The sequence below is a fragment of the Eubalaena glacialis genome, chromosome 11 (assembly GCF_028564815.1).
Source record: "Eubalaena glacialis isolate mEubGla1 chromosome 11, mEubGla1.1.hap2.+ XY, whole genome shotgun sequence".
Taxonomy (NCBI): Eukaryota; Metazoa; Chordata; class Mammalia; order Artiodactyla; family Balaenidae; genus Eubalaena; species Eubalaena glacialis.
In genome coordinates, this window is record NC_083726.1 from 35,031,688 (window position 1) to 35,057,399 (window position 25,712).

Sequence of the window (25,712 nt, forward strand, 5' to 3'; positions counted from 1 at the left end):
ACTCTCAGACTAAGAAGAAAAAACTTCTGTTAATCCTCTACTATTTTATGCAGTAAAACTGAAGAATTAGCTAGACCCTGCCCTGAAGCCTTGCTCACCATTTTTGCAACATATTTCCAGGATAAATGACGGCAGTATGTTTATTTAAAAAGTAGAGTTATTAAAATAAAACAAAATCCCGTTTTAGCATTTACTATACGCTGTGAAACCAATATCGCATTTAATCTGTTTTTGAGGTTCCGTGCCATAAATGCTGACTCTACTACTGTTAGGTATTTCACTTATGATCTTGTTTTCATTTGCATCATTAGTGACATTATTGCCTGGCTTGTATAAAATATATGCAATATATGCTAAGAACAAAAGTACTATTTAATACATATCATTCTATTAAATAGATTCCCTCACAAAAAGTCATACTTTCTTCAATGCAAAATATGAATAGCTATAAGGAAATAATGTCTGTTTGAATTTTAGATGACTAATTTCTTAAAGTAGAAATGGCTTAAAGTTAGCAATTATGTTTTAATAATAAACATACATCTTTATATTCTAAAAAGAGAAAAGAGAAGTCAATCCAAGTAGAATTTTAAAAATAAGATGATTTCCATATTTCTTCTAAAATATTTGGCAGCAAAAGTGGTCATTTTTTTTAATGAAAAATATATATCTAACATGATCACTCATCATTTACAATACTATTTGATTTAAATGTTGAAAGACAAAAGTTAGGGTCACTGGTAAGTTTAGAAAATTACTTGAAAATTTCAAACAGCTTATGCAAACACTGTAGTTGATCTTTTCATTTATTTCTCGCCAAGGCATTGTTTAGTTGCTGATAAACTAAATCTACAACATTATATATCAAACAGCATTATATAAAACACAGGGAGGTGATGTATGAGTTGTACCATGGAAGTCAAATAAGCATCCAGAATTTGAGATGAAAAAGTAAAGATACTAAAAGGAAACAATAGCATATCATCTTTGTAAAAACTGTGTTAAGTGCATTGGTCTGCCCCTCACCCCTTCCTTGGAGGTAAAAAAATCAACAGCCAATGGAAACGATGAAACTAATACACTCCAGTAATTTATATGCACAATTTCATGAGTTTCCTCAAGGTTATATAGGTTAAGTAACTCTGTTATTCTTTTAAGATATGTTGTCAGGACTGAGGGCAAAGATTACAGTGGCTTTATTTCTCTGCTTTCATAAAAAGTTACATAAGAAGAAAATAATCAGTATTTAATGTCCATAAGTAAATATTTTCAGAATTCCACAAACCATTTTCTGAAATTTAATTTTATGTTTATGAAAGAAACTGCATACTTTAGCTAATACTCCATTAAATTTCTTTCTTATCATAAGGTCCAAACCTTAACCAACTCACTCAGGAAGAAAAGAGTGTAAGAATCATCTATTAAACCATCTGTGCAAGAGAAGTGTGGAAGGGGCAAATAGAGGATGAAATTGTTACAGGAACAAATGTCCAAGTGGATCAACTACTTAATGAACCAAAATACTCAGTTTCAATACTGTCAATAACGAACCAAAATAAAAATAAACGAAATGCTCCTTAGTTTTTCCTTTGAGTATGTACCTTCAACATTTTTGTGAGTGTTATGAATTCTAGTTTATAATACTTTGTTAACCTAAGTTCAGAAAGAGCAAGAGAAAATTCAGGAAGTGCATCTATGCACTTTTGGTTTTAGCTTTATCTTATCCTACTACATCAGAAGTTCATTTTTGTTATATTTTAGTCACTTAAATGTGTAATAAAATTTTCAGCCAATAAAAACAAAGGTCAGAATGTTAACACAAGAAAATTCGTGCAATTCTTACTACCTTCATAAAATGTGAAGCACGGTTGAGGGTGCAAACTTTAGGCATGTGTCTGTCCAGGAAGACTGTGAACTCATCAAGGGCAAGAACCATGGTTCCATTAGTTTTTTTATTATCCCAAATAGTACTTCACACACTGTAGGTGTCAAAAAAAAAAAAAAGTGCTGATTGAATTAAATTTATACAAAGCATTGAAGACGTAGAACTTCAATTAAAAAGATGTTATTTACCTTGAAAAGAACTGAGTTACAGAAGCTCCAACTAATTATTAGAATTAATGAGGAAAAAATTTAGAGAAGGAAAAAATAAGGAAGTGAAATTCAAACTTGATTCAAAAATGAGTTTTGTCTCTCATTTAAAAAATATAAGTTATTAGGCAAGGGACACTAAAATTTCAATTATGAAAGCAGAAGAAAATGAACATGGACACCACTGATTGGGGAAATTTTTGAAAAAAAAAAATCTCACATTTTAGTTCTAAGTTTTAGTTCACAAATTCCTACTGACCACATATATGTGTGTATTAAAAGAAGTCATGCTCTTCTAAAACATGAAGGATATTTAACAGCTGCCTAAACAATCCTTTGACAAAAGCTCCTGCATGTAAGCATAATTCTCAGGGCCAAAGTTGAACAAGTTTGTCTTGGGAACCAAACGAAAAAGAGAGAACACAAAAGTAATAAAGAACAGAGTTATTATGAAGTCAAAGAATGTTTGTTTAGGACATCACTCATCTCCATCATCTGCTTGATTTAAAATTTTATTACAGAAGATGTCTAACTGCTGTAAATATTTTCCCACTAGCAACAGACACTTACTGGATTTAAGTACTTTTTCTGAAATTTAATTTTAAAAATTCATTTATTCTTGCCCTTCAGCCTTTAGGGCTTCCAAGCATATCCCTAAAGGTTGTAGGAACCACAAGGAAGATTCTAAGTGAGTACTAAGCGCAGATCGTGCTCTGATCCAAGCCATGGAAGCCATCTTCATTTCAATTAATTTACTTTGCCTTTATGAACTTAAGAGTCTTTCAAGGAGGTTGACATTTCACTCATCTGAGAAAGCCTGGAATGTGACAGGGGAAAGGGAGGAGAAGTAAATCAAAGGGGTTAGCAATTTTCCAGATGCAATGTATTTTTCTTCTCCTCTTTTCCACCAGAAATTTTAGAGAGCCTTCTGACATTTTAATTCCCTGTGCAAAACCACAGTAGCAAAAACTGCTTACAGCTTCTATGTCAAAAAACAAACACACACACGGGCACTTGCACATACTCATGAAATAAATACAGATTCCAACTGCTGCTCCTTTACCTGAAAATATTCCTTTGAGTGTATTTATTAGATGTCTGTGTGTACAGTTTAATTGACAATTTTAGTTTAAAAGCAACAGCGGGTTTTGTAACTTTCTTTTTCTCTTGTGTGTGATAATTAATTGCTGAGTCCGTGCTGGCTTTTTCATTAAAAAGATGGCACTTATACAAACTGTTCTTGTGACTGTATTTTAAATCACACCAGGATATTTCAGTTATCACCTTTAGCCACATGGTTTCAGGAAACGATGCCCGAATATTTCATGCAAATGCTGGTCATTTCCGAAGAGTCCTTTTTTCACGGAGTGGAAATTCACCAAAACATGTAGAGGTAAAAAAATCTTCAAGGCCAGTAGATAAATTCTCAGCAACAGAGGATATGCCCATTGTGTCTTGGAGCCAGAGAGGGAGAAATGGCCGTTAACTCCCCCAAACACCCTGCTTCAATATTTACCTGACAGCTTTGGCATCTTGACATTTTCCCCAGTGCATTTCCTCCTTTTTCAGGTATTATTTTACAAGGGATTTCTTGTTATACAGAACTAACATAAATCAATCTATAACAGAGGAATTTGTTTAATACATTTATTCTTTTCAGAAGCTGCATGATCATATTTCATTGACTCGTACAATAGAAAAAAAATCTTACTACTAAAACAGAGTTTGTGGAGACGGGTGCATGGTAAACCTATTTAGTCTTTTCAGAGGTTCATTCTTAGATTTTAATGTTAAATAATAACAACTATTCATTTAAGCTGGTCTCACTGTATATCTTGACCTTTAGCAATTCCACACACAGCAGCTTATTGTGGTATCCTTTAAATATGAGAAATAAGAATGTTTTACTTTGCCATTAAGAGAAAAAGAAAAGAGTACTGTATGTTACATGGCCCATGAAATATTGGCAGTGTGCTCCTTGGCTTTCATTCGAAGAACTGCGATACTGGAGGACCTCCTTTCAAACTCTGGCTTTGTTTCAAATGCATGTCCATTGGTAGCCCCGGTAAGAAGAGAGTCAGTGAAAAAATTGTTGAGGGGCACGTGGCTGAACTGGTTCTGGTGGTTTGAAAACCCTGTGTAACTGGAATCTGTCCGAGGCGAGTGAGAGTAAGGTGTCATACAGGAGGAAGTGTCACGCGGTAACATGCATGAAGTGACCACAGAACCACCACTCGCATTTCCTGCCCACAAATTGTTCTGAATCTGGAATATATAAAACAACAAATATTACATTTACGCGTTCTCACTTTTGTTCCCTTACTTTTGTGAAACTGTAGTGACGAAGTTTTGTTAGCTGTTCACTGTTTGCTCCTATTGGGTGGTCTGTAATTTCATTCTGAGTACATCAAGCAATTACTGAAAAATAATTATTTGAAAGATTCTTCTAGTTTGTTATACTGGAATGGACCATCAAAACCCACATATTTGACCACATAAAATACTCTCAAAACATGTCAATCTCTTGAGTATTCTTTTTATAGTCATGATTTTTAAAATGAAATCTGGAAGATTTAGTCATGATTCCTGACCAATGCATGTGCTTAGAAAAGTGGTTAAAAATGTGGTTTTAAGTTTAAATATAGTTTTCATCTTTCTAAACAAAATTACACAATTGCATTTGTTTTTTTAAATTCCACATCTGGACTCTTGGTGTGGTAGTTTGTGCTGGAAAACAATGTTGATACGAGGCTGTTTGTTCTTTAGAGATACTTTTGATCAAACTCATTTTGGAAAATGTTCACTGTTTCATTGTTTTTCATTTTCTATAGTCTTGAATACATAGCTCTGTGAAAAGGACAATTATACACATATTTTAAACATTTTATTCTATGATTTATATATGATATAGTGAGGTTGCAGCAGAAGTATGACATGTAGAACAGATTTAGAATTCTAAAACTTGACTATTACCCAATAACGAAAGCACAGTTGAGAAAAATATGCAAGTATTAGCAAAAATATCATATGAATATAAATAAAGTACTAGATAACATCTTATATAAGATTGAAAACTGGGTTATCATTTGTGCCCAAGAAATTCACATCTCATCTTATTAAATCTCTACAGGAAACATTTCAGTGCAATATTATCAGCAAATACAAATTTCTCTAAAGTTACTAGCATGTAAAAGAAACATTAAGTAGAATTTGTATACTATGAATTTTAAATAGGAGGTATCTTAGACTAGCTATTTAAACAAGGGCAAAAAAAAAAAGTGATCACATGCATGACTGAGAAGTACAGAGAAAATCCTGATAAATGGCAGGAGCTGGGAAAAAAGAAGGAAAATGTTGCTTGGTATAGCATGGCAGAGAGATGCAGCCTTAGAAAATGAAATTTAAAAATTATATGCCTTTTACAGTATTATTACAATAGATTTAGACTAGAACACAACAACAATATATGTTTATCCCATCTGACTTTCTTTTCTTTTTTAAAATCATAATCAGAATGGAATCATCAATTATTTCAACACATACACAAGAACTGTTTTCTCATATTTATTTTTACATAGAAATTTCAGTCTGCTACATATAGCCTCTGGTATAGTCTTACAACACCCAAGCTGAAGCCATATTTTTTAAGACAACTTATTTTCAATTAATAGCCAAAAATATGTTGATGAACCTTCTAGAGTACACTGTAGAGATGTTACTCTGTCACTTAGAAAGGACCACAACCAGTTTTAAACTGAACAACAAATATTATCCCTTAGGTGGTGCTTCAGTGGTTGGCAAGATGCTCATTTTAGTATTGTTTTTAAAATAGTTCTTTATATAAATATTTTCTAAGCTGCTTTAAATATGTCAAATCTGTGAGAGATAGCTATAGACATCTATCTAGCTATCTAGCTAGCTGTCCATCACGATTTGCATACATTATCAATCCTTAAATCGTCATGGGCTATGCTGTTTTAATTTTGGTTCATTCTAGTATATGTATCCCACTTTAGCCAAAATACGATGATTGGTGCCAGTGACTGCTGAGTTATGTATCTCAAACCAACAGGAGGGGCTGTTAATGTCATTAGTCTGTCAAACTAGCTCTTCTAAATTGATCTGGGTGATTTTCCTCTGACATTCAATCGAACATTGTGCTACACTGCAAAAACCACAGTCATATGTCTGACAAAAGGGCTTTCAGGAAATGAAAGTGAACTTGCTTGCTTACTTTTGAAAACATAAATGCAAGGCAAGATAGTGGTAGAGAAAGATTATTTACATTTTATGTTTGTTAAAGGACCCCTCAACTTATACACAGCGTTGCTAGAATTTATTATTAAAATCATCTACTTGTATTCCAAATGCATAGAAATATATTTAACAAATCAGTCAAAAAGAAAAAATAAGGAGAGTAAAAGCAAGGAAGGAAATCTATGAATTTAAATTTAAAATATTTTTCCCCTGAAACAATTAACAGTAATCTATGTATAAAATGAAAAGAAATTCTCCACTTTCCATGACATGAGCAAATATTGTTATTTTGATCAAAACTTCTTACCTAAACATGATCAAGCAAGTTAAATGCATTACTTTTCATGAAATACAACATATAGAAATGTCTTCTGAACAGAACAGATTAATAAAGCAATTTACAAACAGAAATACTTTAGTTGGACTTGAGGGGATACCCAAATATTCTCATGGGTAGTGATGCTGTCACATGTTTTTACTGCTATGCCCTGTTTCCATGATCTCTATCACCCCTCTCTTCCCAGCCTTTCTTTGATTTTCAAATTTCTGGCATGTTTTCATTAGACTTTGGGGATCTAGTTGGTTTCTATATTAAAGTTAGATGCAAATCATAAAAAATAATATCCCCAGTGAACTGAGGTTTTGCTTCCTCTGAAGCATTCCCTCTGGATGTTTAAAACGTCTGATGATGACGATCAAGATCACGCTCATGATAGCTAACAGTTATCAATTAATTACCATGTGTCAAGCATTATGTTAAAAGCATGATGAAGACTTCTAATCGTTTTGACATCGGAAAAGGTATGTGCTTTTACTATCCCCATTTCGTAAAAGGTAAAACTATAGAACAAAGAGTTTAAGAATCTCACCCAAGATGGCATAACTCCAATGGTAGAGGTCAAATCTGAACCCAAGAAATTTTAATAAATGCTACAATGACATAAAAACTAGTCTTATGAGTTGAAATTGTTATTTACTTATTAATAACCCTAAGTTTTTGGTTGTTCATAGACTCCACTTTCTGAAAGCAAAATTCCCAATGATCACTCACAACTGTTTTCTCATCCCCAGGTCTGACACAGTATATGAAAAACCCTTTATACACATTTATTAAATAATGGAAAAATCTCTAAGAATATGAAATTTGGACTGATCCATCTTGCAGATGTAATCAAAGCTTTATGGACAATTTATGCTAATATATCTAAAATTTTTTTCATGATTTGAATGCTAGAATCACCATACTACACAATCTTAACAGAAATCATGAAAATTACAAAGCTAGACCCTGTTGACTATATTTCCCTAGGCAGTTTTTTGGGTTTTTTTTTTTTTTCTGTTAAACACTTATTATCCACCACAGATGCATCTTCCTGGAGATTCTGATTCATTAAGCAGGGGGTGTGGCTGAGGGGATTTGTACTAAAATAATGGCAATGATAATACACACAAGCAATTCTCAAAATCACCTAGGATCAGGAAACGCTATTGAAGTCCAGCTTCTTTCCAAATGCAAAAAAACCCTTGTACATTTTCAATTATGTTCAATTCCTGTGATAAGAAGCTCACCTGTTTAAAAAAACATTCCATTCCCTTTTGGAGAGCTCTGTAAAAAAGTGAGTGTTATCTTTCTCTATCTATCTCTTCTATGTCTGTCCCTTAAAATGATACAGAATAAGCAGCATCCTTCTTGCATGGGAAAACCTTCAAATATCATCAGGCGATTATTATACAATCACAAGTCTCCTTCCTCTAAGGATTCCTCATATGACATGATTTCCAGATGGTATCATTCCAGTCATGTTCCTCTGGATATGCTAGAGGTTGTCAACACCCTTCACCCTTATTAACATCCAGCACTGACAACAGAATATAATCTAGATGTCGTCTGATCACCGTAGGGATAACCCAGCAGGTATCATCTTTGTTCTAGATCATCTACTTCTGTTAATATTTGAAGGCGATATTTGATTAAACAACAAAGTCGTTTGAGCTTGTGGTTTAATAAATCTACTGCTGTCCAAGTGGGCTCATTCTATGTCTCCTCCATCCCTCCACCAATCCTATTCTTGTAAGTGATCATTTTAAAACGATGTGCTAGAATCGACACATATTGTCTAAAACTGTGTATATATTTGTCAACAGAGAAGTCATACAAAAATCTTACTGACTTATTAAAAATACGGTATTTGCTGTTAAATTTTGGAATGAAAGAATGCACTTTTTTCTAAATAAGATCACTACTTTTCTTTTTTTTAGACTAGTTTTAGACTAGTTCACTGACACCAAATAATTTTTTTGTAGGTTTCTAACTGTATAATATTCAAGGGCTTTACAACCAGGAACAGCATTACTGAATAATGTCCACATCCTTTTTTCATGTGTGCTTAAAAAAAAAAAAAGAAAAGAAAAAAGAGAAAAAAAAAAGACTGCTTGCCTTTACATTTTTTCTTCTTTGTTGTGTTTGAAAGGAGTGGATAATCTAAAAATATTCCATGTTTTAATGCGGTTCACAGCATTTTTTAAAGTTCTGATGGTATGTTCAAAGCACTGTCCAGGGAACTTAGCCAACAACCTCCCATTAGCATGAATGGAAGTTCAGCTGACTTAGAACTCTCCACGTTGAATGTTTGCCCCTTAATGTTTTTCTAATCAAGTAAAAACTTAATTATTCCATAACATTGAATTTTGGAGGAAAGTTGATTTTTTCGTCTCTTTCCAAACTGAAATCAAATTCATTTAACATTCACTTTCCTTTCAAGGAATTAAAAGCAATGGCTAGGAAGGAGAGGGGTGATATATAAGTATACACATATATATTAAGAGTTCTTCACTGTGGATCTATATATGTCATGAATTGAATAGGGTAAATCATGGATAGGAAATTATAAATCTCATCTACCTTCACCATGGAAACTTGATACAGACATATTCTTTATATAACCAAAACTGTAAAGAAAATTTTAGTATGCTAAATCTGGTGTATATTTCTAATATATTTGCTGATTTCACTGTAGTGGAGAATTTTTCATACTTTTAAAAAACCTTTTAATGTAAGTTTATTAGTCTTTCCCTTAGTTGTAAAGTAGCATGATGTGTAAAAAAAAGCAAATAGTTTCCTGATTTATATACTCTATATCCTACTGTTAGTGGTATTTATTGAGACACTAGCCAATGGAATTTAATCTGGATTTAATAGAAATACTGAAACATGTGAGAATATATGAGTAATAACTGTTCCTTAATTTTAGAGCATCTCTAAAACCAACTAAATATTTTTCTACTAAAATAAGTTTATTTAACTTTACTCCTCTACATATACACTGCTTCTACCAGCCACCAACATCTACATGTACACACATACATAGACACACATACACACCATGATACACATATTAGCCTATCCTCACACTACCCTCACATCACAGCCCCAACACTTCCCTGTGGGAGTTAAAAGGTTGCTTTAAAAAGACAGAGATCAGGGATTCACAAAGAGGTATCTGTGATGATGTTATAGCAATAGCTTCTTTGCATTAAAATCTGAAAGTTGACTTTGGTTTTTCCTGTTTGGCAGAATGTTTACATTTATTGACTACTCTGAATATTATTCAATACTTACTATATAGATTTATTACCACATTATCACTATATAATTTAATTTACCTGATTTTTTATATGGTCTCTTTTAAAAATGAAAACATCACTGTTTACAAAAGCAGTTCAATTTTTTAAGAGACCATTACATTCTTTATTAGCATATCTGTTCCTTTAAAATTTAGAGGGATAAAATATTAATAAGAATCATATGCTTAGTAACTTGCAGATATTTTTAGCTGTTGTCTAAACTTAGGGTCCCATTAACTTTTCTAGTAACTACATCAGTAAGCTGCTGGCAGGGAGAAGGGGTATAAGTGTTTTTCTAAATAGTGAATTTGCTACCAGTGAATAACACACACTGAGACCTTGTGCATCTGGAAAAAAAAAAAATCCCAACTTGAATTAATTACGCAGTGAAAAGATCAATCTGAGCAAGTTTAGGTACTACCTGAGATAGAGATGAGGGTATGTTTTCATCAGTGCCCTCTTATTAGGTGGAATTGTAACGAAAAAAATTTAAGATAATATATAAATACTAAGATTTGGGGCGAATCAATTTACATTTCAAAAATTCCCAAAATATATGTTTTCAACACATAGTACTATTAAGTTGAAGGGATTAGAAATTATTTATTCATCAGAAAAGGATCACATGTTAAGTATTCATTGCTACTTTGAGTTCTTAAATTAAATTTCATCTTAGAAATGTATACAGGGATTTGAAACAAGAAAGAGTGCCTTTTCTGTTAAAAAAAATCACTATTAGATGTAATAGTCATATGAGATTAATGAACTAATGAGAAGAAAATTGCTATACAGAAAAAATAAAAGTATATATCTCATTAGTGCAAAAATTAAAAGCACTAAGTCTCATAAGAAATGTTAATGTCTGAAAATTTTAAGAATGATACCATATAAAGGTGTTTAAATTTTGTATTATTCAAATAATATTTGAAATATGCTCCAAGTCAAAGACAGAGGAAGCATTAAGAACATTTCTCGTTTCCTTTAGTGTTGAATGTGTTCTCAAATTTTGTATTAATTGTGATCATTTTTAAAAAAAGATTCATAGGAAATCTCACCCTACATGCCTTAAAATGAAACTTTTCAAATCAACTCACTTAAGGAGAGAATAAAATCATAGCACTTAGCATTTGCTATTTTTTAAATAATTATCCAGCAACAATTATCATATGAAGTATTTTCCAATTATTTGTCACCTAATTTTTCATGTATTTTAGTACATGCATGGTAACTATTGCTGATTCATTTTTAATGACAATTCATCTATTAAAAAAATTTACAATTATAAGAAACAAAAATTATAAATTAAGTTTTCTTTGTGAATTATTAACTTAAAATGTAAATCAAATATGCAAACACTTGAAGTATTTACACAGTATATTTTTAATCTTAGAGAGTCCCACATGGTGTCATGTATGAGCTTTGAACTTATTCTTAAAATCCCGAGTAAAGTTATCAATTATATTCATCTTGTATTTGTGTTAACTATAATTTGAATTTTATTTTTGTGATTTTTTAATTCAACTGTGCGTTTGCACAAAAATTTTTTTCTATTTAATGCTCCATAATTTAGAATAAAAAAGAAAACCCATAGACACATGTGGCTTAATAAATATGGCACACATAAAATTCTGGATTAAAATATATCCTGAGGTTCACACTAACAATAATGGTTTGAACTGTAGGTTTTAATCCACAAGTCTGTTCTCATAGACTTCTCAGACTTTGATGCTTAATTTCCCCCCTGGTTCTTCTCTATTCTCCTATAAGGTAGTTTTTATATGTATGAGGAACATTGGCACTTCTCAATAATTTATTTTCATATTTATTACTTATTTTGGTAACCTACTCAATTTATTGATTTACTCTTTCCTCTTAAAATATAAAATATGTATGACCAATTCAGTTAAATACAATGCTTTAACAGTGGTCACTTATTAAAAGCAAAAAAAAAAAAAAAAACCAGCTAAGTTATTACGACCATGTAAAGTCTTTAAATCACATTAAATTTGAATATTACATTAAAAAAAATAAATCTATTTTCATAGTCAACAACATGAATGCACTTTACTTCTTTTGGAGGATATTCTTTACCTCTTTAAAGTATCTGTACTTTCAACAAAATAAAATAATTATTCACTGTCTGTGTCTAGCTGCACCTTTACCTGATACTAACAAAATCTACCTCCTACTACACATAACTTAGTTTTAACATACACATATATGTGAAATAGTCTTTATATATGTTTATATAAAATATATATGCATATATTTAATTAAATTAGCAACTTTATCCATTGTAAAAATTATATTAGTTTGAATAAATTATGTCCTTCTATAATATTAAATATTTGTGCTTACAATCAGTGAGAAATTGTACAATATCACTATGACCTGCTGACCTGATGCTGTTAACATTTTTGTCCCTCCATTCATCATGAGGGAAGTTTTATTGTATCACAATATATGACCATCTTATTGGTTGTTTGACGGATATGAGACTATTCATTACACAATGCATCAAGTAGAGCTATATTATTAACATTTTTTAAAGATCTTGGGATCTTTGTTTACTTCAAATATCTGGGGAAAAAACAGAAATAATAGTGATAAAAATGTGATACTTTTTCTAAAGGTAAAAACTGCTCCAGAAAAAAAAAAAAAAAAAAAAAAAAACCTGCTCCAGATACCTTTAAATCACTAAACCACGGTGGTAAAGGAAACAAGTTTCATATTCCTTATTTAGCTTAAGCAAAGGTAAACTTTAAGATTAGGACAGATACTTGTGAGAGAAGAAAGTAGGGTGAACAATATCTTCAAATCACTATTTTACAGAAACTTTAACATTTCCTTTTAAAAGTTGTATAATAACAACGTTTGAAATAGATTTGTTAAACTAGAAATATTATACAACTTTCATCTGCTTTTTTAAATTACTCCAGTTACTACAAATTATCTATAACTTGAATCCAACTCTTGGTATGTTCAAACTCCAAATGGCATATATTTATAAAGTCATCAATTAAACAACAGAAAGCAAAAATACTGCATGGGTCCTTTAGTGCATTTGGAATATATAGATTTAATTATGATTCTCAATATATACTAAGTAAAACCTCATTGAAAATTTTGGTGGGAAAAACCTTCAGCCCTTTTTTTGAAATTTTTGATGAAAATATTTTCTTCATGAGAAAATAATTTTGGTGGATTAAGAATATACTCAAATTTTCCTAAAGCTACCATATTTGTTCATCCTAATTTAAAGAAGAAAGCGTATTTAACTGAATTTGATCTTTCTCTAGATCCCCAGATAGTAAATATACTCACAGATTGGATGAGCTTAAATGCTACAACATAAGGGAAAATTCAAACCACTTAGCTACCTCTCTACTGCAGAAAAAAATTAATAATGACTAATGACTATCATAGAACCATGACTATTTATTGAGCACTCATTATGTACTAGGCAATATCCTAAGAACTCTGCATAAACTATTTTGTTTAATCCTCACGAATAACATATGAACTTGTATCACCATTTTATAAATGAAGAGAAACATTCCTAGAGGTTAATTCATTTGCCAAAGGTCTAAAAATCCATTAAGTGGCAGAGCCAGGATTTGAATCCACAACTCCCTAATTGTGCAGCCCACAGTCATACATTAGCCCATGGCCCATCCCAAATCCCAGGATTTAGCTGCACAGACTGTTTAGAAATCACTTTAATCCTCTCCATAACAGAAAAAGTATCATCATCATCATCATCATCATCACCATCTACACTACTAAGACCACCAACTCTAGCACCACCAATGCCTCAATTTTACAAATAAAGACTGAAGATCAAGGAAGTCCTGAGACTTACCCAAAGTTACTCAGCTAGTAAATGATAAAGTTAATGTACTTTTAATCCAAACTAAACCTAATGGCATGAAATTAGCTCTTCTTTTAAGAATGAAGGTTGCTATAATCTTCTAGAAAATGTTTATAACTTAACAGAAAATATTTTATTCACTAAAATTATTTTTAAAATGCTTTGGTTTTGATAAATTAGAAACAAGTTAGAATCTTATGTTGATAGATACGTGCTTGCTTCTTAAACTCAAGGACAAAATTATATAGGTCTCTAATTGGTTTGGTTTGCTGGGTCTAGTTTGCATCAAGAAGTGTTTGCAGAATTTGTAATATCTAGTTTGTAATCTGTCCACAAAGCAGGAGATTTTGTCTGGATCATTTGTACAACCTCTGTGCCTAAAACAATACCTGGCATATTTGTTTGATAAAATGCAAATAACTCTGCAAGAAAAACAAATTAAGCTGAAAGGGGTCTACAAAATCTTTCTAGTCTATTCTTTTCAAAGAGGAAAAGTTAATTGCTTAAGACCACAGAGCTGGTTAATATCAGAGATTCAGAAACCATCTGTTTTATTAAAAATAGACTAGTTTTTGTTTTATAATGTAATCCTGAATACTGAAGTGAACCAGTACTTTTTTTCACATCTATTCAGTGTATACATAATTTGCTTAATACTGTGGTGATACAAACGTGAATAAGAACTGAATCATCTTTTAAATACTTTACATCCTAAATGTGTGGGAGACATTTTACACAATCCACCACAATGTCAATGAGAAAGTGATGCGCTGATTGAGGGAAAATTGAGAGGAGGCTTCATGAAAGAATATCTTAAACAGTCTAAGAAGTATCTACATTTTTAAAATGTTTTATTATTTTACAAATTCTAAAAATGAAAGCATTTTTCCTTACCAAAGTAATGCGATGTTTTAGGGTCAAAATTGTACTATTTCAACACTTAGTGTTGGATTAGGGAGAATCCAACATAATGTTGCATAAAAAGCCTGGGACTCCTGAACTCAAGAAACTTGGGCTCAAATTCAATGAGTTAATGGCTATAAGAAGGAAGCCTGGCTTAAAATAAGCCCTCAACTGGTAGTTACTATTTTTACTGTTACAGCTGTTGTTACTATAGTGTAATGAAGACCAGTGGAAACAAAGTATTTAGAACATTTTAGAAAATATTAATTACTATTCACAAATAAACATTATATGTTACATACAGATACCTTTATGCTAGGTAAGATTATGATACACAGGCTTATTATTATGAGCAGGCTTAAGGAGATCATTTTGTAAACCATTTCTGGTTTTGATGTATTTCTGTGTATGCTTTTGTTTCCTTGCCAAATTGCTAATTCTTTATTTCTGTCCTGCCGCCAACATTTTCTAGTTCCAACATTTTTTAATTAATAATTTTTTTTCTGTAATTAGTAACAGTAACCAAATTCAGTGTCTTACTGCATTGAGTTGGTTAGGCTCTATTTCAGTTCCTATTTTTCCATTATAAACTTCTATTTTTAAGCCACATGATAAAAAAAAAAAAGTTTCCTTAGGCTGAGTCTTGAGAGACATGATTTTTGCATAATTATTTTTTTTCAAACAAACTAAAAAATGTCAACCATATATTTTTAAGTTAAAATGGAATTTTCCCCTGACTTTATCCAATACCTACAGTGGGGAGTGGGAGATGCTTGATTTCAGAATTTTTGGTAACCAAACATTAAATGACTTACCAATACAGAAAAGTAGTGTGGATTCACCAGTATTGATTTTTATCATTGTTAATGAATTGCACTGTCAAAATAACTTCAACATATGATCTCTGCATTCCCATACTTAAATTATGAGGTGGTGTAACCAATGTATATAAGTTATGGAGAAGCCACAAGAAGAATTAGTGCAAAATTCTGTTATCTGTGAGGGGAATTTTTTTAAATTTATCCTTTGTTGGCGTGAAAAAGACTATCAAATGTATAATTTGATTTTACCATTTCCTTTCCTGCCTGAGCTACTAGGTGACCTCATTCTGCTAATCGTTAATGTCACAAGCTATGAGGCACAATAACATAGTAGCAAGATAATTTTAGGGAAAAAGGGTGACTAGTTATATTGTTATATTAAGCTTTTATATAGAGCTTAATTGGTCCAGGCACTATTCTACACATTTTATGGTATACTAAAGAAGAAAGGGGGGTTAGAGATAAGGCAACCAAAAGCAAGGAGCAGAAAAGTGGCAAATAGAAATGGTAACAAGGAAAGGAATGAATATTGAAATAATAAGGTGAAAAAAAGATACATCACAGTCAAGTGTTGTGGGACATATCAGTAAGGCTGTTTAAAGTCCATTTGAAAAGAGTTCATAATTTGTGACTTTATTATTTCTAAAGTCACCAACAGTCAAGTAGTTCAAAATTATATGCACTATATGCCATCTCCGTTATTTTTTTAATTGTTATTTCACTGGTTGTGAGAACATTCTCTGCTCCCCTGAACTAAACTGCAATTTGAATAATGCAACTTAAGCCTTATGCTCCTTTGGTAGTAGTTAATCATTCAATCATTCAAACATATTCACTGGGAGAGACAGTCTATTGTGGGAGTTAGGATCTTGCCCTTGAGAGCTAGATTGGCTCTGCTCAAATCTGGGTTCACTACCACTAATGAAAGTGAGTAAATACCTCACCTCTCTGTGCCTCAGTTTCCTCATAAGAAAAATGGGAATAATCAATAACACCTACTGCATAAGGTTGTTGTAAGGATTAAATGAGTTAACACATGTAGCCTAGTTAGAACAGTGCCTGGCAGTAAGGGCTATAGTCGTGTTAACAGCTAGGAAAATAGCAGTGCCTGATCTCATGGCGCTTACAGCCTAAAGGACAAACATCCTCACAGCACTTTGTTTAGAACTCAACTAGGACACTCAAAATATTTGGTGAATAAAATTTCATTAGCCCTGTGATGTTAAGTAACCAGGAGTATATACGTGCTTTTAAAATAGGAGAAAATATAAAGGAGCTACTTTAAGATAAAATTTTTAAAGTGAAAGAAACAAGATTCTTCTTAAGGTAGGTATGGGCATTTATTCAAAAGGTACCCATAATGTTGGTCTTCTAGCAAACTGCAGTGGCAAGGCTTAGCTGTAACAGTCTTTTATAGACTACCCTGTAAGGAACCACTTGTGTGATCACAGACCAATTTTTTTTTTTTACCTCATCTGGGTCTGGTTTCCTGACTTCTAAAATGAAGGAATTGAACTAGGTGATCTCTAAGGCTCTTGTTTGCATATAATATTACATTAATAAATTTGGTGGATTTATCTGGAGGAATGAAGGTCTCAAAATAGGTTTTTAAAAAATCATGAAATGCACAAGAACACAAAGATAGCATGAAATTAAAGGACTGAATTCATGCTCACAGGGTATGAATTTACAGTTAAAGAAAACAAATACCCTTAAGTTTGGGGCTGAGATGATTTGTTTACTGGACTATCAAGGTATTCTACCAGCATATATGTTACATATTTGTTTTCAAAGTAGTCTCTTACAATGCACATCATTAAACAATAAGGAATGAAATAACAGATGGTTTAAAAGTTCCTTATAATACACACATCCTTTATCATGTATCAAATACAATTTTGAATATTATAGTTCAGTATTAGGAAAAAGTAATACCCAATTAGAAAGACAAAATTTATTTATGTGAATTACAAAGTACGAAAAAAAACCCTCTCTAAATTAAAAGGAGAAATTAGAGGAAAAAGAATTTCTAAATATTCTTTGAAATGAGATGAGAGCTCCCATTATAAAAGAAGTCTTTTTTAACATGATACATTGAAAAAATTATGTCCAGTACTAATTCTATATATGTTTTATGTCATGAAGGGCTAAATGTTTCCTTGAAACAATGAGCAAACTCAAAGCTGAAAAGACAACATAGTTTTAAGTGGAACTTAAAACTGAAAAAAAGATGGTTTTCAGTGAAACTGAAGGTGTCACAGGTCACATGTGACACCAGGTTATGGTATGGTTCATGAAACAACAGCCACAGAGATAGCATGCCAAACAATGCTTTATGTATTTTAAAAGTTAACAAAGGGAGTGAGTAATTAAAAGACATACTACTGAATGATGCTTCTTAAGCTGTTTCAATGTATACCAAAGAAGAGACCCTGAAATATTTTTAAATGAATGGCTCTAGAAAAATAAATTAAAATAAATAAATAAATATTTTAGTAAAATAAAAATCTAACAAACATGGAAAAATTCTTTTGGAGATTAAAATTTTCATTCTTGGCTATTAGATATAATAAAGCTTATACTAGCCCTTTTAAGAATATACAAACCACACCTATGCCTCTCAGTGTTCTGTGCAGTTTACCATACCTGTGGATAGCTGTCAGTCCTTGGCAAAACTGATATGTCATAGGTGGCAGCAAAATGGCTTTTAGCTTGCTGGATTTGGCCATAACGTTCTCTTTTTCTCCACTTGGCCCTTCGATTTTGAAACCAAACCTAATTTTTTAAAAAAGTAGAATTTTAGGTAAGGAATAGTTGATAATGCAAATATGATGTTCAAAGACTTCAAATTAGAAAGGTAAACCAGGTCAACATAATTACTAAAAAGGGAATTTTTTTATATTAGAAAAGGATCCACAAATTTTACTTTCTATTTTACCCTGACAAGTGCCATGTCCATGAGGCAATATAATTTAATACAAAGAGACAAGACATTTTCAAAAATTTATTTAATATGTCTGAGCCTCTGTTTTTTTATTTACAGAAAATAAAAAAGAATTAGATTATATGACCGTGAAGATTCCTTATATCTCCAAATTATCACAGATAATAATCCCTTTCTCAGAGAATGCTGCAAGCCTGGAAGACATTCATAACTTTTTAGTTTGGGGCTATGTATATAACATTAACCCAGCCAATCTATAACCAAATTAATATCTGGGTCTGTCAAAACAATTGGCTCTTCTGGGTTGTACCCAGACTTAGAAAAACTTAGAAAAATGTAAACATAAAGATTATATCTAAAACATATGGCATCAGCAGAAATATCATGATTATTTAGAAACAAAAACCATTAGGATTATATATTATATTGATTATGATAAAGACTTCGGGTAAAATGGTATCATCTGAAGCTGAACTATGGTTTTAAAATATACAAATTGTTTATTATGTAAATGACACCACTTACTTATTTTCTCTTATAGAAAATGCTCATAAAATCTTCAAAATCATTTATCCAATTTAAAAGACTTATGGGTAATATAAATTAAAAAAGAAACAGGGCAGATATAATCAAGTGTCAAGAAAGCCTGTGAGTTAGTACGGCCTCTACAGGGTCACTAAACTGCCTTCCAAATCTCTCTAATTAATTGCATAGATGAAATATCCATTATAACACCTATCTTCCTCAGAGGGTTAAATATTAACTAATTCACACTTGTAGCTTTGCAGAATCATCATTTTAATATTTTAAGGTATTAAAGCTCTCTTTAATACAGTTCTCTATATAGAAAAGTATATTCAATATGTATAATTTGATATTCAATATGTATAATTTACATAAGCAGCTTTCAGGAAGCTCTTTAGTCTTTACAGAACTATATTCAGAATATCAAATATTTAGGAAAGAAGCTGGAAATGAAGTATAAAAATGCAAATTGTAAAAAGCCTTTCATTAAAATTTATTTGAAATTTTTACTCTTTTTCATATTCAATTCTAATCTTTCATATCTTTACCTTCACACTTATGGAGACATACTAATACTCAGTTTGGTGCATAAGCATGCACTGCAAATTTAAGACAGCACTTTGAAGAGTTTTCAGCAATTAAAAGAAGGCAAAGACAGCTACCTGTTCAGATGGTTTCTTAGAACACTGCTGGGAAGTGTGTATTATCCACTCTATTCAGGGCTTAAGACAACATCAACAACAAAACAAAACAGAACACACTTTCTTGCTCTCTCCCCAGCAGGAGCATACTGAGGGAATTTAGTAATGAGGGCTTTTTTACTGAGAAAAAGACTTGACAATCTCCTTAAAATGGGTGCCAATTACCACTCTGATGTGAAAAGCAGAAAAGAGAACCATCTGAGTAAATTAGCGTCAGGCTGGCTCTCTGTGCATGTTCTTAGACAAAAATTAATCAGAACTTGGTGAAATGATAAGGGGAAAACATGCTTTGTGCACAGCTGATCACTGTGTGTGTGTAAACACATTTTTCTATGGTTACAAGTATAACTAATTTACATATATGAACACAAGACCAAGAAACACACATGTGGGGGGTTTGTGTTAACACTTGACAGTTCTAAAATTCTTCCTTAGTGTTGACTTTCTATACATTTACTTCCTGAACTAAGATAAAGTAACCATTTGTCTCCACAAACTAAAGCAAAAATCTGCTGCTTGGTATTCCTGCACCACCAGATGTTGTCTTTACTGATGTATAAGGGCCTTACAGTGGCTCAATCTTCAGAAGGAATACTATTACTCCACTCAGAATAAAAATTTTATTTATTTCTCTATTCTAGTGGTTTATGGCAATTGCAAAATTCAAATTATTTTATTTGGAGTAGTAAAAACACACACAAAGAAAAAGGTTATTCTTCTGAATTATTGTTACTTAGGAACTAATATAGTTTAGAATATCAAGGCTAGTAAAAATAAAATACACTTAGGAGGTAGAATTTTACCCAATATTTAAAAATTTTTTTCAAATTATTAAGAAATTTAGTATATTGAATCATCCAATTTGATAATTTGAATACAACATATAGATATAATTTAACTGAATTTATATATTTAAAAATTACTTTAAGATTATTATTCTTATTGCCTCTGAAAAAATTATATAAGTTATCTAGATTTTAAAAATTATAACGGAATGGCATGTACTGGCAATTCCTGGGGCTAGAAAACTGTAGATGAGCTATATGATCTTTCTTTAATTATGTATAGTGAAAATAGTTTATGGTATACATAACAACTGGGAGTTTGTGAGATTGTTTCATTTTTCCTTGTTTTATTATAACCCCAACCTCAGTAAAATTATAGACTTATGGACCACTATACAAATAAGTTACCAATATAGGGTATATAACCCAAAAAGAACTTCAACGGCTGATAAAATAGAAAAATAAAATACATGGATTACTAGATTGGAGAGCTATGACTGGTTTTTTGTCCTTTAAAAATCACTTTTTGAAATCAGAGATTTGTTATCATATTCTGTTCTTTTAAAATAATCATTAGTTTTTATGCCTATGTAATAATTCAAGTGTTCTTTTCTTTTATACTTGTGTGTGAGTTGTCAAATCCTTTGCAAGTAAAAAGTAACTTTAGTAGACTTACATGCTACACTTACATACTACACTGTTCTATATCTTCAGTAGGAGAATCAGTTTCTTCCTTTGTAGTAAAACACAACTATGGATCAAACACTATCCCCCCTCCAACTACTCCACCCTCCAAACACACACACACCCAAGCCTTCATCTGGCTCCTACCTGGACCCTGGCCTCAGTCAGCTCAGTCCTCAGAGCAAGCTGTTCTCTGACGTATACATCCGGGTAATGGGTTTTCTGAAAGACCTTTTCCAGCTCCTCCAGCTGCAAGCTGGTAAAGGTGGTTCGGTGTCTCCGTTTCTTACTGCTGGATACGTTGCTGTCACATTTATCCCCAAGTTCATCCAGTTCTCCCTTCTCTGGCATCCCTTTCACGGGAGACATCCGGAGACTGTTACAGTTGTCCATAGCTCTATTTAGTTCGGTGTGAAGAGGCTGCTGTCCTTCTACTTTAGTGATCCCATAGTTCACTGTACCCAAAGGGGGAAAACAACAGTTCTCAGGATTGCAAAACATATGGATGAAGGACTTAAGTTGAAGTAATTTAGAGCATCAGGCAAGCGGTCCATTATGATTTATTGTGCCAGTATTAATTTGATCATCACATTATTAATTCACTTTGGGCAGGTTTAGAATCATCTAAAAATGTGTACATGGAACTCATATAATTTGTCAAAACACACAGTTCTATTTTCCAGGATTAATGTAATGTTTATGCACATAATTTATAATCAAATTAGTCAAATTAAAAGACGCTGTAGTTTAAAAAAAATCTAAGTGAGCGTAATTTTTGAAAGGTGAGCCAAATTTAATATGTCTTATTTATTCACAGCAGACAAAAGTAAGCTACTTACATGGCTCAAAAAAGATATTTCAATTTTAAATACTATCTGTAAACCAAAATCCAAACTCTTTTCAAAAGTTATGTTTCTCCTCCACACAAAACCTATGGACTATAGATTTAAGATATGGTATTGTTTCCTACTATATTTCCAACATTTCAACTGTATATCATGTCTGCATTTAAACTTTTTATTTCAAAAAGCAACCTACTAAGTTAAAAAATGAATTTTCCATCAGTTTCTGTGTGTGTTTCCTACAGAAAATAATAAGATTTAGGTAGACTTCCTTAGCTTAAAAACTCATTTGCAGTTCTTTCTAAATTTGTCAAATTTATGCCTAACTCATGAAACATGTTTTAAGACAGAAAGCTTTACTCTTCCCTCTAGTAAAGCACAGAAATTAAAACATCTATTAAAAGATTACAAAGGATGTCACCTGGCATTCTGTTTAGGGGTGCTTTAATTTTAGTGATTTCCTCCAGATTTGAGTGCATGCTTGCAGTATGATATAAAACGAAAATGCATCATATGGTGCCACACACACACACAAATGTAATGGAGGCACATAATGCAACGGAAAGCATTTTTCTTAAGTCAGCCCTGCCACAACAATGATTTCCAATGAATTGTTACACTTTTTTCGTTTTTGTCTATTTTAAAATTCTCTCATGATGTATTTTTACAACTGCTTTAATCATTAAACAAATGTACTGAACTCTAGTACCTAGGTAACTTAAATACGGAAGAGTATTTAGGCAAAAAAAAAGATGTGATGTAAAACTAAACAGAAAGAAGAGCCTGGACATGAACAAACAATACGGTTTTGTCTCCGCGGGCAGAGTTAAATGGGGAACTGCGGCAATTAGGGATGGGGGAGGGGAAGCAGGCGTGAGGGTAAGGGCATCTCAGGAGAAAGACAGGAACTTTCCTAAATTTAGCGGACTGCTTGTTGCCTACATTTATCTTACTTAATACTTTCCTATTAAAATCCATCCTAATAGTATGATGTTCTTTAAAAACTTGATAAAGTATCAAAAATCACCGATTTCTCTTCTTATTTTTGGAATCCCGACAATTTAAATAAAAATTATGATTGAGTCGTATCCAGCTGTCAACAGAGGACATTTCAGAACCATTTTTAAAAAATCCTGTCCATAGAAATAACTTTATGTATATCTCTGTAAATTCCAAAATAAAAATATTGCAATGTGAAATACAGCCGGAAAGCCAAAACTTCAGTGTATTAAAATAAAAATTTTTTGCGTCTTCCTAAATAAATGACTGAGATTTAACTGATTTTCTCTATTGTTTGCGCCTTTATTTTTTATTTAACCTTGCAGGTCAAAAGTAACTTGCAACGTTGAACAAAATAAGTAAAATATACGAGTTCGTTTTTTAAGCTTATTGCGTACTAGGTATTTAGAAAAGGAGCTTCTATGAGCCGGTGCCTTGCCAGATTTTGAACTACCATTAGAATAGGGGGCGGCAGGCTTGCTGTAAATATTTCACACTTAATTCGTTTGTTATTTTAAAACAACCCGCTCCTTACAGCTTAACTGTGGAATATATACAATGATAAGAAAAAGTCCTCTTGGAATTGTAAACTTGCTTTAGCTGTCGCGATCTAAAAAAATAGGTTTGTATTGGGTTACAAGATAGAAAAGATAGATGGTTTGTTTTGATAACATTTTGACTTTGAGATACTTGGCCATCCAAAGTTAAAGATTTCATCCAGAAGCATTCCGAAAGTCTTCTTAGGTGACTTCTACGTGGAGTCAGAAAAATAGACAATGCAGAATTCGGGAGTGAGTGATTATATTGAAGATTCTTTGCCCGAAGCTATTTAAAGTGGTTTGGCGTTTAACAAAAATGTATGTTGTTGTATCGCAAACCCAAAGAAGTAGAAATTACAGATCCCCACAAACTAATCTAGTAACCCTCTAACTTCACAAAGAAAAATATCGTTGCGTCTTGAAAAGTAAAAAACATTTTTCACCTAAGTTTTCTTATTCGTGACGGTAGTGACGTCCTCTAACGAGCTGTGATGGATTTCAGCTCCTCCTGCCTGGGCAGCGCGGCGGGCTCGCAGAGGAAGCGCGCTGTCTTGACTCAATTACGCTCTATTTAGCGCCCTATCAGTTTACGCCGGGGTCCTGGATAGAGGGACTCCAGGACCCGTGGAGGACAGCGAAAGGAGAACCGCGCGGAGGCAACCGGGTGCGGGTTCCTTCCTCGGCTCCCCCCAAAGTCTGTAGCAGCCAAAACTCCGCTTCCTAAAATAAGCACCGTTCCACTGCCTTCCTCCGCCCTCCAGCTCTCTCGCTCCCCCTCCCTCCCTCCCTTCCTTCCTCCCTTCCTTCCTTCCTTTTTTCCTTCCTTCTTCCTTCCCTCCCTCCCTGCCCCGACCACTCCCCGCACTCCGGATTTGCGGGTGGGCTTCCGCGACTCCGGCTGGAGCAGGGGACTCACCGCTGCCGTCCTGACAGGGCGAGGTCCTCTCCAGGCGCACGTGATGCTCGGCGCGGGGCAGGGGCCCGAAGGCCTGCACGCATTTGCCCGCCGACGCTTTGCTGTAAAAGGACTCATTGTCCAGCGTCTCCATAACGTGCTCCAACGCGCCTCCTGCGCCCATGTAAAAGTTACTGTTTTTACTCGGTGGGCTCTTGAGGGCAAACTTCTCGCTCAGAAACTCCATAATCCTGGAAAGCTGTCTCGGAGCTACTGGAGCTCGGAGGCTGAAGCGCGCTGGGGGAGGGAGCGAGGGGGCGGGAGGAGGGAGGGCCAGAGAGGAGCGAAGGGGAAGCAGGCGCTGCGGCGCGGGGAGCTGCCCGGCTCCGAGCCCTTTAAGACGTCCCGGCTGGAAAGGGGGCACCCGAAGTTGCTTTTATATCTTGAAACTCAGCTGGGCTCCTCGGGCAACCTCCCAGTTCTAATGAATATGAAAATAGGCAGGCGACTAACTCCACCCCGGACTCCCCTCCGCCCCCACCCCACCCCATCTTCCCCCACTTACCCGGGCAGGGCGCGTCCAGGCCTAGGTTAGACAGACAGCTCCATTTCAGACTAATGCCAGCAGGGATGAGGCCACGACACCCAGAAACATTGCCGCCGCGACAGTGGACTGGCATTTCGGAAGAGCTCGGTGAGATCGCAAAGCAGTTAACCCTCCACTCCCCGCTCTCCGCGCCCTCCCGGGCCGCCCGCCCGGCACCCGGTCCCCACCCCACCCCCACGCCGGCCACTCACTACCAGAAAGATTTAGAGGCGTCTTACCAACTTGAAAGGAAGTACTGCTCTAAAGGGCTTTTACTTCATCCGTAAATCGTTTCTGTGGAAGATCCACATTAATCCGAAGCCCAAGAAGCCGGGTACGTTGGCAGCTATGAACTGGGATGGCCGTGGTAGAGGGGCCGCTTCTCCTTGCAATCCCGAGGAGCTCGGCGTCCGGGGGCTCTCGGCGCTCACGAACTCGTGGCCTTTTCTTTCTTTCTGGAATGCGGTGGCGTGTGGATGTGGTGGCAGTGGGAGAGGAAAGCCGAGCAAGAGGCACTGAAAACATTATACCGATACCAACCTGATTTCCCCACCCTTCTTCCACCCCTCCCCTTGGTCCACGATATTATCATTAGATCCAGATTATTTTAAGAAACCCCGATAGGAAAAGTACCTCCTAAGGGCC

The 25,712-nt window shown here is 33.8% G+C and overlaps 1 protein-coding gene across 2 annotated transcripts; it reads right to left on the reverse strand.

The window, feature by feature from the left end:
* Positions 1–3,381: 3,381 nt before the first annotated feature.
* ALX1 (ALX homeobox 1) lies at positions 3,382–25,163 on the reverse strand. 2 transcript variants are annotated; one of them, XM_061205306.1, is made up of 5 exons: positions 25,047–25,163; positions 24,503–24,655; positions 21,354–21,661; positions 18,214–18,342; positions 3,382–4,356 (listed from the first exon to the last, which is right to left on the reverse strand). In XM_061205306.1, exons 1-5 carry the CDS (start codon positions 25,159–25,161, stop codon positions 4,036–4,038), a joined length of 1,026 nt encoding a protein of 341 aa, XP_061061289.1. In that variant the 5' UTR covers positions 25,162–25,163; the 3' UTR covers positions 3,382–4,035. The 2 variants fall into 2 exon arrangements, with proteins under 2 accessions (XP_061061289.1, XP_061061290.1); XM_061205307.1 differs by lacking the exon at positions 25,047–25,163 and having other exon boundaries at positions 24,503–24,911.
* Positions 25,164–25,712: the final 549 nt, after the last annotated feature.